This window comes from Sorex araneus, chromosome 8, assembly GCF_027595985.1.
Source record: "Sorex araneus isolate mSorAra2 chromosome 8, mSorAra2.pri, whole genome shotgun sequence".
Lineage (NCBI taxonomy): Eukaryota > Metazoa > Chordata > Mammalia > Eulipotyphla > Soricidae > Sorex > Sorex araneus.
Window position 1 is genome coordinate 7,469,330 of NC_073309.1, and position 17,322 is coordinate 7,486,651.

Sequence of the window (17,322 nt, forward strand, 5' to 3'; positions counted from 1 at the left end):
TAGGGAACATATACCTCTTCTGGGAGACAATAGAGACAGGTCTGAGGAAAGGACCTTCAGGACTAGAGGGCCTTTTAATACTTGGTTTGGGGGTTGCAGGCAGCAGTGCTCGGGGCTTCCTCCTGGCTCTGTACTTGGGGGTCTCAGCGAGCCATATGAGATGTCAGAGAGGGAGCTCAGGTTGGCCACATTGAAGGCAAGTGTCCTCCCCACTGCGCTCTCTCCAGACCCCCGAGGACTTCACTTTGAGCACCTCTTTGGTCTGGCTGCACTGAATATTGGTGCTGGATTCTACTGTGGAGATTGATACTGACGGTACTAATCCCAAAGGTGAACCCGAGAACAGATATCCTGCCCTGCCCTCAGAATCAAAATCTTGTTTTGGCACCACACCTGGTGCTGTTCAGAGGACCAAATACTTGTCAAGGGATTGAACTGGGGTTGGCAGTGTGTCAGGCAAGTACCCCAAGTCTGGTACTATCTCTCCGGCCAGAATTGTTTTAAAGACATGAGAGGGAGTCAGGCACACGTTAGATTTATGTGTCAAGGAAAGTGGTTCTTAGTTTTGGAGGAAGCTTCTACCCCAGCAATAAGGGTGGGGACAAGCCAATGATCTTCCAAGAGGCAGCAAGAAAACCGAGTCTTAGGGCTGGAGATAATACAGCACTGAGGGCACCTGCCTGAACATTGCCGACCCAGATTAAATCCCCCGCACCCCATATGTTCCCCAACTGATCCCTGCATCCAGAGCCAGGAGTAAGTCCTAAGCACTGCCAGATGTGGCCCAAAAATCAAAAGAGAATTTTCTCATCTTCAGCAATTGAGGTCTACATAATTACTGGATGGTTAGGCCTCTGGATTCTTGACAAAATACCTATTTCCAGCAACCTGAAGGTTTCGTCCAGTGCGGCCAATAGGGCTGATGTGTAAGTGGTCTAGCCCATGATGTACTCTGGGGAGTGCAGGGCGTGTGTTTTTTATGTGCAGGAGCTCCAGGCTCAGTCCCTGCCACCATAGGCCTGTCATGTCCCCCACCCCTACCCCAAGCACCACCAGGTGTGGCCCCAAAACTACTTAATGGGAGAGAATAAGAGACTTCATGACTACCCAGGGATGCCACCTGTGAGTTCAAGTGCGCCACACATTTGGTGGCTAAGAGCCACCTCCTCCCCAGCAGAGGAACAAAGAGACTCACATGGTAAAAGTGGCCCGTTGACTTCCAGAACTGAATAGCCTTTATACAAAAACTGAGGGTTTGGGGTACAGGACTGCATGCAGGCGTGATTGGTCATTTACAGAGGTAACGCATTCTGGTGGAGGCAATTCTCTTGGGATTAACTCCAGGAGCTGCTCAGTCTCCCAGGGGCATCTATTTGCTTTTCTGTCCCATAAGTAGCAAGGAAACTTAGTTCTCTGGGCTCCCAGGGTGAGCAAGGCTTTTACTGTAAACCCCAGACTAAGTCCTCGGGCTGGTTTAGCTTCTCCTTCCCCCCAGGGGGGCTCCTGTCTCAAGTCATAATGGCTTGCATCAAAATCGTGCTTTATCCTTCCAGATCATCCCATTTCTGTGCTGGGGTAGCTTTGCTGCTCGCCCTGGGTCCATTCAAGTCCCATGGCAGGAGCCCTCTCTTTGGGGTGTTAGAAACTGAAGCCTGAGTCATAATTCCGATGGATGCACAGGAGTAGATATACCTGAGTCAGTCAACTCCCAACTATTAGGGGCATAGCATTAACGGTCTTTGTGTTTAAGCAAAGAATACTGCTCTATAGTAAAATATGTATGGCAAATTTAAAAGGAAAATAAGGAAAAGCAAGTAACATTGCAAATATAAAATCTGGAATCACCAGGTTTGACTTTATAAGTAACCAAGCCATAGTAGCTAACAATGAAAGGTTAAAGCACAAGGAAAGGTTCAAGATAGACTTGGGGGGATTAGGAGTGTTCGTAAGAGCACTATAAGCTGTGGGGGGAGAAAAAGGAGCAATTCACTGGTGAAGCTTCCAGCATTTAGGGTCAATATCCAACAGGAGCAGAGTAGTAAATAGTACAGTGGATAAGTAAGGTTCATTCCTTGCACACAACAAAAACAGACCCAAGGGCTGGAGCAATAGCACAGCAGGTAGGGCATTCACCTTGCACGCAGCCGAGGAGGGGTCGATTCACAGCATCCCATATGGTCCCCCGAGCACCGCCAGGAGTAATTCCTCAGTGCATGAGCCAGGAGTAAAGCCTGTGCATCGCTGGGTGTGACTGAAAAAGCTAAAAAAACAAAACCAGACCCAAGTGGCCAATATATGTGTGTATATATAATAAAATACCACAATAGTTTCTTAGAGTGTTGATCATACATTGAAATAGTGGGCTAATTAAGAAACAATTTCTAGCATCTCATAGGGCCAGAACATCATTGTTTGTCGCTCAAAGGTAATAAGCATTCATTTAATTCACTTGTTAGACTTTTTGAAACATAGCATCTAGAAAAATTTTAATTACATACCTGGTCAAAACTGCTTTTGGAGATCGACGGATATAAAACAGTTCTCTAGACAAATTCTGACCTGCGTTCTGAGCTCCACTACTCGAGTTCCGAGCTGCATCGCCCCACGCTGTTTGAAGTCATCTTCCACTGCAGTCCGCTCACCCCTCCGTGCCTCACAGGACACAGCCCACACCCACGTGCCAGGGGCAATCCTCGCGGAAGGACTACAAGCCCCGGCGTGCACCGCGCGCCTGAGGGGCGGGGCCTGGGAGCGCCGCTTCTGTGACGTCACGTCTCTGCGCCGCGGGTTCGGCTCCCTCGGAGAGCGCGCGCTGTGGAGGTGGGCGGTGGGCGATCGCGGGGCGCGCGGAGTGGGGTACACGGCTGACTCTCCCTGCCGGGTCGGGGGGCGTCCCTCCTGCCGGGCCGCTTCGTGGACGTGCCGTGGTCGCCGGGCCCGCAGTGGCCGAATGGCCCCCCACGCCGGCCGCTCCACCTTTTGCTTTGCTTTGGGCGAGTGTCTGGCTAGTTGGAACCTTGTTGGTGTGGGGGAATCTGTTTTGCCTTATAAATTTATTCCAGATCCAGAAAAAGAGTTGCTTCGAGGGGCTGGAGCGATAGCACAGCGGGTAGGGCGTTTGCCTGGCACGCGGCCAACCCGGGTTCGAGTCCCAGCATCCCATATGGTCCCCTGAGTGCAGAGCCAGGAGTAACCTCTGTGCATTGCCGGGTGTGCCCCAAAAGGCAAAAAAACAAAAAAGAGTGACTTTGAATTACAGTGGACCCCATATATCCATTTTCTATGTATTAAATTTAATTTTAATTATTAAATAGAAGAAACATTTCATCTATTTTAATATGTAATCCGTTTTTTAATATATTTCCAGGGGTGGCGGGTAGGGGGCGCTATAACCCGCAGTGCTTGACGCAGAGTTTCTGCCTTCATTAAGCACACTGTGATGGCCCCAGAAATGAGTACACCACCACCCAAAGAGAGGATTCTGCCACTCCCTTGGGGTTTTTTTCTGGGTTTTTTTTTTTTTGGTCCCTTCAACAGAACCAAGATTTATGCTGGATTTAAACCCAGATTTATGATTTAGCCAAGACTTATGATTCTGAATTTAAAGTCACTCCGTTCCTGCCAGAATTTTGCTTTGAATCCGTGGTCGGATTTACCGTCACCATGTATGTCATTGGTGGGCTTGTACTTGGGGCTGTCAAGGTATATTAACATTGTCTGGGGCTGGAGCAATAGCACAGCGGGGAGGGCATTTGCCTTGCACGCGGCCGATCCGGGTTCGATTCCCAGCATCCCATATGGTCCCCTGAGCACCGCCAGGAGTAATTCCTGAGTGCAGAGCCAGGAGTAACCCCTGTGCATTGCTGGGTGTGACCCAAAAAAAGCAAAAAAAAAAAAAAAAAGATTAAAAAAAAAGAACATTGTCTAAGAGTTGACTGCGCAAAAATCAAGTGGAATCCAGTCACACCAAACTGGAATTGGTTGGGAGCATCTGCCAATGGACCCAGGGACAGACTTACATAGAGAAAATGCAGATCTTACTCCTGGCCCTGTGCTCAGGGATCGCTCCTGGCAGGGCATAGGAAACTGAAGTTCCAAGGATCATACCCAGTCACCCCTGTACTGTGTCTCCTGCCCTCTTTAGACCTGTTTGGAGAGATAAGGGAACCCAAGTGAAGGGGGTTAGAGAGATAGCGGTGGGCAGGGCGCTCGTGCCCCCGCAGCTACACCAGTATCAGCCTGACTCCTGAGCATCGCCGGTGTGAAAACAAGTCAACAACCACTGTCATCCTTAGGTGGCACAAAGCCAGAGCTCAGGCTGAGAAAGGCTCTCCAGGGCCGCTGCCTCCAGCCCTGCCAGGCAGGACGGGGGAGGTAAGAGCCCTATGCTCACGGCTGTGTCCTGAGACTCTAGGAGAAATGGTGTTTCCGGGGGCAGCCGTGGGATTCAGCGGATTTGTAGAGGGGGGTAGAGTTCTGCTGCGAGATTAGGAAAAGGGAGATGCTTCTGAGAGGCAGGAAGAGTCCGGGTAGGGGAGGCCTCGTGGGAGGAGGGTCCGGCCAAGGGAGTCGGTGCCCCCACTTAGAAGCCACACGCTTGCCTCCTGATGGTTTTTTTTTTTTACTTTCTTTTTTTTTTTTTGTGGTAACCCCAGCGATGCTCAGGGGTTACTCCTGGCTTTGCACTCAGGAATTACTCCTGGCAGTGCTTGGGGGACCATATGGGATGGCGGGGATCGAACCTGGGTCGGCCGCGTGCAAGGCAAACGCCCTACCCGCTGTGCTATCGCTCCGGCCCCTCCTGATGGGTTTTGAGCCACAGACGCAGTTGTCAATCGCCTACTGGGGTCTCGGAGATTTGGGGCTTTGATTTTTTTCATTCGGGGGGAAAGGAGCTGGGGGGTAGGAGGAAGGAAGGGCCAGAGATGGGTGCGAAGCTCTGCTCTTTGCTGACCTGATGTTTGTGGCTTTTGACCAGGGCCTGGGCAGCGACTCAGACCATGTGGACCGCGGACGAGGTTGCACGGCTGTGTTACGAGCACTACGAGACCCGGCTGCCCAAGCAAGGGAAGCCGGAGCCCGACCGCGAGTGGACGTTACTAGCGGCGGTGGTGAAGGTGCAGCCCACTGTGGACCTGGCCTGCGATGGCCCGGACAGACCTGTGCAAGGTGAGCCCCGGGGCCAGCTCAGAAGCAGCAGCAGCAGCAGCTGCCGCCAGGGGGCACTGTTCGCTGCAGGCCCTGGATGACCCCGCGGGATGCCTCGGCCAGGTGCGCCCAGGGAACTCCTAGGGAGCCGGGTGCAGACTTGGAAGCAGAGCTCTGGGAACCGTTCCGATTCCGAGAGCTGTAACGGTCCATCCCCCCCACCCGCAGTGACAAAGGAAGTGGTCTCCATGGGGACAGGAACGAAATGCATCGGCCAGTCCAAAATGAGGAAGAGCGGTAAGCCTGAGCCGGGTCTCGGCGTGCAGAGCCTGGCAGACCCACTGCTCCTGGCCCAGGGAGGGAGCCCCATTGGGAAGGACAGAAGGGGGAGCCAAGGCCACCTCCCAGAGGCTCCCTGGGAGCTGGAGAGGTAGCTCATAGCCCGCCCCCAGTTCAATCCCCGGTACCCCATATGGTCCCCTGAGCACCTCCAGGAGTGAGCCCTAAGCACAGAGCCAGGTGTGAGCCCTGAGCACAGAGCCGGGAGTGATCCCTGAGCACAGAGCCGGGAGTGATCCCTGAGCACAGAGCCGGGAGTGATCCCTGAGCACAGAGCCAGGCGTGAGCCCTGAGCACAGAGCCGGGAGTGATCCCTGAGCACTGAGCCAGGCGTGAGCCCTGAGCACAGAGCCAGGAGTGAGCCCTGAGCACAGAGCCAGGCGTGAGCCCTGAGCACAGAGCCAGGAGTGAGCCCTGAGCACAGAGCCAGGCGTGAGCCCTGAGCACAGAGCCAGGAGTCAGCCCTGAGCACTGAGCCCTGCGGGACTTGATCGATGTTGTCAGGGGGAGCGGGGAGAAGAGAACGTGACTCGCCCTCGGGAGTGGAGGCCGGAGCTGCTGCCCAACATCCTCCAGAGCCCCCGCAGCCCCGGGAGTGTGGGGGGCTGCGCTGAGCTGAGACCCGCCCGTCGGGGCTTCCCTGCGTGAGGGCAAACGGGGCCTTCCGCTCTGGAGACCAGGCCTCTTCACCTGGTGTCCCTTTGCCCCAGGAGATGTCCTCAACGACAGCCACGCTGAGGTCATCACCAAGAGGAGTTTCCAGAGGTGAGTCCTTGGCCCCGGAGAGTGAGGCCAGGGCGAGGGCGGGGAGGAGCAGTGCTGGCTCACGGCCGCCCGCACTCAGCAGAGCCAGCCGCCATACTGGGTGCTTCTCCCGGGCCCAGGGGTCAGCAGTGACCCCGGCCCGTCTCGTCCCGTCTGTCCCGTGGAGTTCGGTGGTTCCTTCTCATGATCTGCACCCCGCCAGGTACCTCCTCCATCAGCTCCAGCTGGCGGCGGCCGGGAAGGGGAAGAGCATCTTCGTCCCGGGGACGCGGAAGGGGCAGTGGAGACTCAGGCCCGGCCTCTCATTTGTGTTTTTCTCCAGCCACACGCCCTGTACGTAAGCCTTTGGCGGGGGTTGCGTCATCTACCCCCTTCTGTCTGAATCGCTGATTCGTCTCTGAAAAAGCAAAAATGCATACCCGTAGTGCTGGCAGAGCCGCGGCTCTGAGCAGTGGCGGGGCTCTGCGGGAAGGTCAGTGTGCCTGGTCTCCGCTGGCGGGTGAGGGGGGCCGCGCTGTTACTCTGGCGCTGATCAGGACAGTAAACTTCAAGCCCCTGCTCTAGGCCCGAGAGCCACGTGGGACTCGGGAGCCAAAGCCTTGCCTCTCCCGTGGCTTGTCCTGAGGCCCGTCTCGTCCTTGCCTGAGGCCGCCCCGTCTCCTGCTTGTCTGCTGCCGTGTGACGGGGATTAGGAGCAGCCCCGGGAGCACAGCAGGCAAGATGCTTCACCTCCCGCGTGGCTCCCTCCCCGCCTCACCAGGGGTGATCCCCGAGCACCCAGCCAGGAAGAAGCCCCGAGCGCCCCCAGTGTGCCTCCCCCCACCCTCGAGGAAAGAGGGACCTCTGTCTGGCCCTGAGAGCCGGGAGAAGGGGCAGCCATGGGCAGCGCAGGCTAAATCTTTTTGTTGTTTGTTTTTGAGGGGCTGCACCTGCCGGTGCTCGGGACTTAGACCTGGCTCCGTGCTCCGGGATCACTCCTGGTAGGCTCAGGGATGCCAGAATCAAACCCAGGTAGACATGCAAGGCAGACGTCTACCTGCTATACTTCTCTCGGGCCCCGGCGAGGGATAAATAAGTCTTCTATTTTTTTTTCTTTTTGGGTCACACCCGGCAATGCACAGGGGTTATTCCTGGCTCATGTACTCAGGAATCACCCCTGGCGGTGCTCAGGGGACCATATGGGATGCTGGGATTCGAACCCGGGTCGGCCGCGTGCAAGGCAAACGCCCTACTCGCTGTGCTATCACTCCAGCCCCTTGGGATAAATAAGTCTTGATGAGTCCAGGAGGCAGAAGGATCAGACCCAGTCCAGATAGTGGTTTCTGCCTTCTCTTTTTCTTGACAAGGGGGAAGAATTTCTTCCTTTTTAGACAGCTCAGCGATGGCAGTAAAATAGCCTCACCCTGAAAGCTTTGGGAAAAGAACATAAACTTTTCCTCTGGGTATCAGACTTCAAAAGTGACACATTAGCACCGGTGGCTGGGCTCAGACTCTGCATGCAGGAGGACCCGAGTTTGATCCCCACCATCACATGAAACAAAAATACAAAGCAGCCCTTTCCTGCTCTTACGATCTGGGAGTTTCGGAGACTGACTGTGGTTCAAACCCATCAGCGGGCGCCGCCAGCTGGGAGGTAGAGTTTGCAGAAAGAACAGCCCCGGGAGTGTCGCCCGCCGCCCTGGCGTTCCTTCCCTTTACGATGGGTGTCTGCACAGCCACTGCACCTTTGTGCATTTGATCCTCGTGAGTCAGCCGCCAAGTCTAGGCATCTGTCAGAATCAAATCTCAGAGCTGCCGAGTAGGGGATGGCCCCCGTCAGTGCCACCACCCAGAGTCGGTGTCACCTTGTGAGGGCTCTGGAGAGCTGCCAGCCAGCCACTGGCAACGCTCCCGCCGCTCCATCTCCTGCTTTCCCTCTCGCCCGTCGGGGCTGCAGATGGATTCCTGACGCTCTGGGAAAGCGCCACCCGCGAGGAGCGCGTTGGAAGCAGCGGCTCCCTTCTCCAGGGGCGCTGTACCTGGTTTCCTACACGGAGTCGGTCAGAAACGGCTGCCCAGCAAGGGAAAAGGCCAATGGGTGGTCACTGCAGTCTCTAGATTGTTGGAACATGTGCCAGCAAGCTGTGTTTAACTGTGAGATAGAACACACGCTTTTGTTTTGTTTTTGTTTTGTTTTTGAGTCACGCCCAATTGTACACAGGGCTTCCTCCTGGCTCTGTGCCCGGGGATCTCTCCTGGCAGCTCTGGACACTCTGTGGTACCTGGGATCAAACCCGGGTCAGGCACGTGCAAGGCAAGAGCCCCACCCAGTACCGTCATTTCAGCCCCGGTCAAATGCTTTTGTTTTCCAAGGCATCTTGGGATAGGTAGCGTTCCACTGAAGTCACCAGTTTCAGGATGAATTCCTGGTCCAGAGAGCAGTCTGGAGATCTTGGAAAGGTTCAGGTTGGGGACATGAGAGCTCATGGTGTCTGGTATCTGCTTCTAAGGACACCCCCAGGATGAGGGGTCTGGTCCTCAGTGCAGGTGACATGGAAGTGGAGAAGTCCTGGCCTAACGTCCCTGGTAAATATTCTGGTAAAACATTCCATCTCGGGGGTGTGGAATGATGGTGCAGCAGGGAGGGCACCTGCCTCGCATGCAGACAACTGGGACTCAATCCCCAGCACCACAGAGTGCCCCAAGCCCGCCAGGAGCGATCCTGAGTGCAGAGCCAGGAATACCCCGAGACCACTGGGTGTGGCCCAAAAAACAAAACATTAAAAAAAAATTCTCTTTGTGGCTGGAGAAAGAGAAAGAGAGAGTTCAGGCAGCCTGACCCCAGCCTGGTCCTTGAGCACAGGATGGGGAGCAGCAGCCCCTGAGTGCAGCAGGGCGTTACCCTCCCCCAAAACACTGCAGTTTCTCGGCCCCCTCCCAGAGCTCCTGCCCCGCGGAGTGTAGAAGAGGCTGTGGGGCCGGAGCCCGGGCCGTGAGGCTGGTGCTGGCCGTGTGGGCGCGGCCCGGCCTCCCCCTGCAGATCATGTGCCCGGGCCGTGGAGCCGCGTCCTCTCGGGACCCTGCACAACGTTCATTCCCAACAGAGGCCCGGGGCGGATGTGGCCCCGGGGGGAGCGGACAGGCTGTGAGGCTCCCCCGGTGGCTCCCGGTGTCCCACGGTGGCGGCTTGGCGAGGCCCGTGGTTGAGGGACGGCATGTGTGCAGGTGGCGACGCCTCCATCATCCCCATGCTGGCGCCGGAAGATCAGCCGTGCCGTCCGGTCGGCGGAGACGGCGCCTGGACCCCCTCTGCGGAGACGGGTGCCCACGAAGGCCCCGAAGAGCCTGCGAACAAGAGGATGAGGCGTGAGCCCGAGCCCCCTGCCTCGGAAGCGGCCCACCCACGGGACAGCGGGCAGGCCCCGGCCAGCCCCGGCCGGCCCGCAGTGGTGGACGTGTATCGGACGGGGGCCAAGTGCGTGCCCGGAGGGGCGGGGGACTCGCACCTGCCCGGGGCCGCCTACCATCGGGTGGGGCCGCTCCGGGTGAAGCCGGGCCGGGGGGACAGGACCCGCTCCATGTCCTGCAGCGACAAGCTGGCACGGTGGAATGTCCTCGGGTGCCAGGGGGCACTGCTGATGCACTTCCTGGAGGAGCCTGTCTACCTGTCGGCCGTGGTCATCGGGAAGTGCCCGTACAGCCAGGAGGCCATGCAGAGAGCGCTGACCGGCAGGTGAGGCCCGGGCAGCGCCTGCCCAGAGAGCCAGGAACTGCCCGCAGTCCCGCAGCTCCTAGGGAGGCAGGTCGGGCGGTGGCCAGGCCGGGGCTGGCATCTTTAGTGAAGAGAGGAGGGGCCGGGTGGGATGCTTGCCTTGCATATGGCCGACCCAGGTTCCAGCACCCCAAATGGCTCCCTGAGCCCCCTCAGGAGTGACCCCTGGGCACCATTGGGTGTGCCCCCCCTACCACACACACACCTAAAAAATGATGCATAGGAAGAAAATGAAAACTACGGGGCCCAGGCTATAACTCAGTGGTGGAATACTTGCTCTGGGCACGTCAGGCCTGGGCTCAGTCCCTAGTATTGCGGAAAAATAGGAACTTTTTTCCTTTTCCTTTGGTTTTGGGCCACACGTGGTGGTGTCAGGGCTTCCTCCCGGCTCTGCACTCAGGGATCACTCCATGTGGGGCTTGGGGGGCCATAGGAGGTGCAGGGGATTAAACTCGGGCCGGCTGCTGGCGAGACAATGCCCTGCTGGCTGTACTGTCACTCCAGCCCCAACTTTTTAAACAATCATAAACTTTGGGGTTGAAGAGAGAATACAACAGTTAAGGGGCTTGCCTTGCACACGGCTGATGTGGGTTCAATTCGTGACATCCCAGAGGTCCCCAGAGCATCTCTATACTTTGAGTGCGGGGCCAAGAGTGACCCCTGAGCATCACCAGGTGTGACCCGAAACTAAAGGAAAAGGAACTTTTATAGTCCAGGAGCACTGATGTGGCCTGTAAGGCAGATGCCCCTCTTCTCTGAGGGGCGCACCTAAGCCAGATGCACCTCCCCTCTCGTTCAGGTGTAGGAACGTCTCAGCCTTACCCAGCGGCTTCGGAGTCCGAGAAGTGAAAATCGTGCAGTCCAGTGAGCTGTTTGCCCAGAGCCGCTGCGCGGTGCAGGCCAGACGGGCTGACGGCGCGGGTCGGCTGGTTCCCTGTGGGGCTGGTAAGGGACCCGGTTCCACTTGCTTGGGACGGTTTTATCTGGAAACTGGCCCAAGAGGGGCTGGGGAGACTCACGCTGGGTCAAGGTCATGCTCTTTGACCCTGAGCAAGTCCCTAAAAACAAACAAAAAATCCTGGGGCTGGAGCTATAGTACAGCGGGTAGGGCATTGGTCTTGCACACAGCTGACCTGGGTTTAATCCCCAGCATCCCATATGGTCCCCCAGCACCGCCAGGAGTGATTCCTGAGTTCAGAGCCAGGAGTAACCCCTGTGCATCACCGTGTGTGACCCAAAAAGCAAAAAAAAATTTAAAAAGATGGAAAAAGGCGCCTTGGGCATTTTCAGAAAATGGCACCACTGTAACATGGCACCTCCCTCCTGTAGCTGTCAGCTGGAGCGCAGTTCCCGAGCAGCCCCTGGATGTCACCGCGAACGGCTTTCCCCAGGGGACAACAAAGAAAGGGATGAGAAGCCTTCAGGCCAGGTACAGCCATTGGGCCAGGAGACGTTTGCTGACCCCTCCCGTGATTCCAGAACATTCCGGCCATTACACACCCTCCCCCCCCAACACCCCTGTACTCCCCACCCCTCCCGCTCTCCTCATCCCTGGTAACCCGGATTATCTGCCGTCTCCCTGAATGTATCTGCCCTGCACCTGTCAAGTCTCTGAGCCATCCAGTGAGTGACCCTGTGTGTCCCGCTGCTTTGACGTGATTGTGTTTTGCAGACTCACCCGCAGGGGAACCTGTGTCCTTCCTTCATTCCTTTGTAGGACTGGCCTGTCCTCTTAGCACCTCTGGCTCATCTGTTCGTCCGTAATTCGATGTTTATCAATGGGAGTTTGGGGTAGTTTCCCTCTTGGCCATCGTGAGTCAGAGCTGCCGTGAGCGTTTATATGCCAGATTTGAGGGAAGCGTCTGTTTTCAGAGAGGGAATCCTGACGCTAGCCTACGATGAGCGTTTTCAGGAGCTCCTACCTGGGTCTCGGCGTGACGCGCCTGTGTGTGCGGCCCTGGGCGCCATCTCTGACGGCGGCAGCAAGCGCCAGCGGGGCCTGTGTGGTCTCTGCCTCCGGGGACACGGGCGGGCGGCCCCCGCAGAGCAGCACGGCCACTGTGGGGCAGAGGCGCGAGACAGGGTGTCAGCGGGAGGAGTGGGGGCCCGTGTCTGCGCTCCTCGGGCACCAGCGCTCAGCCGCTGACCCGGGTGCAGGGGTGCCGGCTGCTGCGCTTCGCTGCTCCCGGGCCCCGGGCCCCACAGCCTCCGGCTTCCACACGCTCTAACATGCACTTTCCCGGTGCATGTGCTTTCTGGGCGGGGGCGGGGGGCCTTGTGCGCCCCCCACGGTCTGGGAGCTTTCTGGGGGTCTGGTGTGCTCCCACCCCGCCCCAGAGTCACCTCTTCCCCGGGTGGCCTTGGCTGAGCGCGTTGCTGTCTGGCTGCAGACGGCGGGCACAGGCACGGCTCCCAGTCACTCTCCAGCGGTTGCTGCACTGCCAGAGCGTGTGTGTGTGTTTGGCTTGGTTTGGTTTTGGGGTCACACCTGGTGATGCTCAGGACTTACTCCTGGTTCTGCACTCAGGAATGTCACCTGGCGGTGCTCAGGGGACCATATGGGGATATCAAGGATTTGTGTGTGTTGTGTTGCTTTTTGGCTTTTCTGCTCCATATGGGGATATCAGGGATGTGTGTGTGTGTGTGTGTGTGTGTGTGTGTTGCTTTTTGGCTTTTCTGCTCCATATGGGAATATCAGGGATGTGTGTGTGTGTGTGTGTTTGTGTGTGTGTTGCTTTTTGGCTTTTCTGCTCCATATGGGGATAGCGGGGATGTGTGTGTGTGTGTGTGTGTGTGTGTGTGTTGCTTTTTGGCTTTTCTGCTCCAGCTCTCTGAGCCACCTCCCTGGCCCTTGGTTTCTTGGTTTTGTTGGTTGAGTGACAGCGTCCTCACCCTCCTGCATGCCCACGGCCCGTCTCCCAGTGTGTGGAGCCGCATCTCCCGGAAGGGAAGGGAGACCCACACAGGCTCAGGGCTCCCCGATGAGCAGTGACGAGCCCCGGGCAGGCACTTCCCATCAGTGAGGAACGTACAGGCCACGGGGTAAGAACCAGACCCCACTTGGCGCTCGCACCCGCCGTGCCTTGCTGCGTCTCTGAGGGGAAGAAGGGGGCCACATCCCGTCAGACCACAGCTGGGGGGACACTCGGGGCCAAGGTTCAGTGGCACCACTAAGGAATCTCATGCTCCCACGTTTCTGAACTGCCTCCAGGGAGCCTGACACGAGTGCAGAGGCCTCTGGAGCCCGCGCTGCCTGTGGGGTGCTTGGGGGGTTCAGCCGCTGCCCTCGGGGGCCTTGGCCCCACGCTGCTCGGGTCCCAGCTCTCCTGACTGCGGTCTGATGGGCGTGGGGACTGTCACCACACACCAGTCTTTATCCCACTTCAGCATGTCACTGTGGTGATTTCACTGCTGACAGCACAACCAATTTGGGCCTTGGAAAATCAAGTTTTTCTTTTTCTCTCTCTTTTTTTTTTTTTTTGCCAGATGGGGACCCTGGAACATTCTGAAGGGAACCCCACGTGATGCTTTATGTCTTTGCGTGATAGAGCCGGGTCCGCAGCAAATAGCCACCCTGTCTTGTCCCCAACAGATCCCGGATCTGCAAAGCCGAGCTCTTTCAGTCGTTCCAGAAGCTGCTCGCCAGCATCCCCGAGGACCAGTGGCCGGACTCGCTCAGGTGACGCCGCTGGCCGAGCTGTGCCCGCCATGGTTGAGTTTGGCAGGACGCCTGTCCGGGAGCCACGTTCACTGGCCGGTGCTCTGCCGTCCTCACGGCCCCCTGCGAGGCGCTCGGCGTGGTGCAGGGTGCGGGGCTGGCGGTTGGGGGCACGGAGCATCAGGAGGACGGGGGTGGTCTGTAGGTACAGGCAGGCGGGTGGTCTGTAGGTACAGGCAGGCGGGGTGGTCTGTGTGGGTACAGGCAGGCGGGTGGTCTGTGTGGGTACAGGTAGGCGGGGTGGTCTGTAGGTACAGGCAGGCAGGTGGTCTGTAGGTACAGGCAGGCGGGTGGTCTGTAGGTACAGGCAGGCGGGGTGGTCTGTGTAGGTACAGGCAGGCGGGGGTCTGTGTAGGTACAGGCAGGCGGGGGTCTGTGTAGGTACAGGCAGGCGGGGGTCTGGCCCCAAAACTGCCGCTCAGTTCAGACCTCAGCCACAGGCCAGCCACTGCCCCCAACCAACCCCACTACACTTGCCCAGATGTGGCCGTTCAGTGGACGTTCCGCGTCAGAGAAGCACTTCCTTTGTCTCTTACGACGTTGCGAGTCGGCCCGGCCTGTCTTAGGACTCGGGTGGCGACTCCGAGGGAGGGAGAGTTCTTTGAGGTTTCCAGACAGAGTGGGGAAGGGAACTGATTATTTTGGTTTTGTGAGGCTATACCCCAGAGTGCTCAGGAGCCGTCCTGCTTCTGCTGTGCCTGTTACCCTGTGACACAGCGGTTTGGGTTTGGGTTTGGGTTTTAGGGCCACACCCGGGAGCGCCTAGGGCTTCCTCCTGGCTCTGCTCAGGAATCACTCCTGGAGGCGCTTAGTGGGACCACATGGGGGACAGGGCATCAGATGGGTCGGCTGCCTGCAGGACAAGTTCCCTACCCACTATACTGTTATTTGGCCCCAGGAGAGATTTTAACCATAGCCTTAAAAAAAGTTTTTTTGATTACTTTTGTTTTGGGCCATGCCTGGCTCTGCTCAGGGGGTGCTGGCACCGAGCTGGGACCTCTTGCAGGCAGGTCATCTGCTCCAGCCTTTTGAACCGTCTCCAGCTCGACAGACGCTGTGTTTAGGAAATTGGGACTCGGGTAAAATGACATCACTGTTTGCTAGACTGAGCAGCATTGCTGAAGTGACCGGGGTCTCTCCTCAGAACTTGGTGAGAAACCAAAGAGTTAGAGCAGAGTCAGGGGAAAGCGGTTGGGGGGAGGCCGTAAGGCTCGATCTTCTCCGTTTGTCGACTCGGAGGGAGCAAGGTCAGGGCCCAGTCAGCGCTGAGGCCTCTGAGAAGTCGGCCCCAACTTTGGTCGCTGGCTGAAGGAGAGACTCCCTTCTCAGAGATTGTTTTCTGGGCCTGAGTGTCACAGGCACTGCCCAGCGCTGTCACAGCAGCTGACGGGACACGGGAGAATGGGAAGTGCCTGAGTTTGGTCAGAGAAATGCAGCTGAGAGACTTCTAACGGCCAGATCCTCTGGTGCGTGGGCCGGAGCGACAGGACAGCGGTGTCAGGGCTTGCCTTGCATGCGGCCCACCCTGGTTTGATCCCCAGCATCACATATGTGCCCCCCCCACCCCCCGAGAACAATCCCCGGGCAGAGTCAGGAGTAAGGGGCTGGAGCGATAGTACGGTAGGGCATTTGCCGTGCACGCGCTGACCCGGGTTCAATTCCCAGCATCCCATATGGTCCTCCAAGCACTACCTGGAGTAATTCCTAAGTGCAGGAATAACCCCCTGAGCATCTCTGGGTATAACCCAAAAAGCAAAAAAACAAAAATCAAAAGTCAGGAGTAAGCCCTGAGCACTGCCGGCTCTGGCCTAAACCCAGAAGAGCAAAGGCACATACAGATCCTCTGGGGGAAACGGTCGGCACCGAGAAAAATATCAGCCAGCAAGTAGGACCCTTGGGGTCAGAGAGATCACAGAAGAGCCGCCACCTGGGGTCAGTCCTTGGCACCACTGGCTTGCCCTCCCCACCCCCAGGACGCTTCCCCTGTTATCACATGTTCACGGGGGCATGTGCCCCATGTGGCTCACAGGGACATGGCCTGAATCTCACGCCGTGCCAGCAACGGTTGTCCCTTACAGTGACTCCGTGAAGGACACGGAGCGTGCCACAGCCCTCCTGTTCCCGAGTCTTGTAATATTTGCACCCTCTGACGGCCCCTGCACCCCCGGGGCCACAGAGGGCAGCGGGCCCGAGAGCCTCTGCTCACTGGTGTGTGTGCGTTAGGGCGCAGACGCTGCAGACGTACCAGCAGTACAAGGACGCCGCCTCCACGTACCAGGACGCCTGGAGCGCGCTCCGGAAGCAGGCCTTCGCCTCCTGGCTCAGGAACCCGGCCGAGTACCAGCAGTTCCGGTGAGAAGGGAAGCGTGCAGGGCCCTGAGTCTGGGAGCCGCTTCCTCCCCCCGGGAAGAGCCCCCGCCACGTTCCCGCTGATTTGGGAGCCGGGGGCCGGTTGGTGATTTATCGGAGCTACGCATCTCTCCCAAGATGGAAGGAAATTGCGTCACGGAACAACCTGCACTGGACGGAAACGCTCTCGGCTAACGTGGCCTCTCGCCCATGCCCGGAACCTGCCCTCGCTTGGGGCTGGCGCTTCCCTGAAACATGGGAGCAGAACGCGCCATGCCGGGAGCTGGACCTGGGCTCTGTTGGTGCCCGGTGGGCCTCGGGGAGGCCGGGCCCTGCGCACGCGCTGGAACTCTGCCTGACGAAGGGCACCTCTGCCCTGTCCAGCCTTCCTTCCGCTGGAGGGCCACCCGCCGTCTGAGCCAGCTCGGCAAGTGTCTCGGGAATTGCCCGCCAATATCCGCTTTCCTGTCGAACCTGTGGCCACCGCGTGCCGTCAGCCCTCCGGACCCGCCAACCTCCACCTCGACCTGCCGTCGTGGCAACAAGTTCCTGCTGCTGTTCGGTGGGCGTTTCCTTCCTGAAAGACCAAGAGAGGCGTCTCCCCTGAGCGTTGGGGTGCACCCCCCTCTGTTTGGCTCTCAAGCTCCTCCCCTCCAACTGCTGACTGAAAACAGAAACGCCCTGACTACGGGGACGGTTCTTGGGCATCTCTGTTTTTAAGTATTTTTAAAGAGTTTTATTGACATAGAAGTCACATATCATGAAATCCACCTAGAGTTTAGTGGTTTTTGATTCCCACAAAGCAGTGTCTCCTTCATCAACTTTAGAACTTCCTCGTGAGGAAGTTGCAGAGTGCACTCTCGGACCCGGTACAGTGCCTACTAGCTGTCATTTCGAATTTTGTCCCCCTCCCCACCCTCCACCAAAGTGATAAGTACTTTCTGTCTCACAGATCTCTCTGTTCCAGACCTCCTGTAGAAATGGAATCAATGGAGAATTTGGTGTTTTGTGGCTGGCTTCTTCCCTTGCATGTTTCCAAGAGTCAGGCTGTATGGCATGAACCGAACTTGCGGTTCCACGGCGGGATTAGGCCTTGTTTGCCCAGGCAGCACTGATGGACGTTTAGGTCAGCGGTTGTCTCCCTCTTCTCAGCTCTGAGGAACAAACTGCTTTGAACAGTTGTGCACAAGTCTGAGTGAGAACACAAGTACTTTCCCCCCATACATTACAGAAGTGAGACACGTTCCTCCCA

The 17,322-nt window shown here is 57.4% G+C and overlaps 1 protein-coding gene across 2 annotated transcripts; it reads left to right on the forward strand.

Moving 5' to 3' along the window:
• The first annotated feature begins 2,711 nt into the window (after positions 1–2,711).
• ADAT1 (adenosine deaminase tRNA specific 1) lies at positions 2,712–17,322 on the forward strand. 2 transcript variants are annotated; one of them, XM_004600865.2, is made up of 10 exons: positions 2,712–2,820; positions 4,979–5,169; positions 5,377–5,445; positions 6,198–6,252; positions 6,455–6,585; positions 9,457–9,964; positions 10,803–10,948; positions 11,333–11,432; positions 13,596–13,682; positions 15,945–17,322. In XM_004600865.2, exons 2-10 carry the CDS (start codon positions 5,001–5,003, stop codon positions 16,075–16,077), a joined length of 1,398 nt encoding a protein of 465 aa, XP_004600922.2. In that variant the 5' UTR covers positions 2,712–2,820; positions 4,979–5,000; the 3' UTR covers positions 16,078–17,322. The 2 variants fall into 2 exon arrangements, with proteins under 2 accessions (XP_004600922.2, XP_055001740.1); XM_055145765.1 differs by lacking the exon at positions 11,333–11,432.

What these genes read in the sequence shown, in the direction of transcription:
- ADAT1 (XM_055145765.1), top strand. Translation starts at nt 5,001, where the DNA reads ATGTGGACCGCGGACGAGGTTGCACGGCTGTGTTACGAGCACTACGAG. An exon ending in GTCCAAAATGAGGAAGAGCG is followed by an intron (nt 5,446 to 6,197) that starts GTAAGCCTGAGC and finishes CCTTTGCCCCAG; the next exon opens with GAGATGTCCTCAACGACAGC. An exon ending in CAGAGAGCGCTGACCGGCAG is followed by an intron (nt 9,965 to 10,802) that starts GTGAGGCCCGGG and finishes CCTCTCGTTCAG; the next exon opens with GTGTAGGAACGTCTCAGCCT.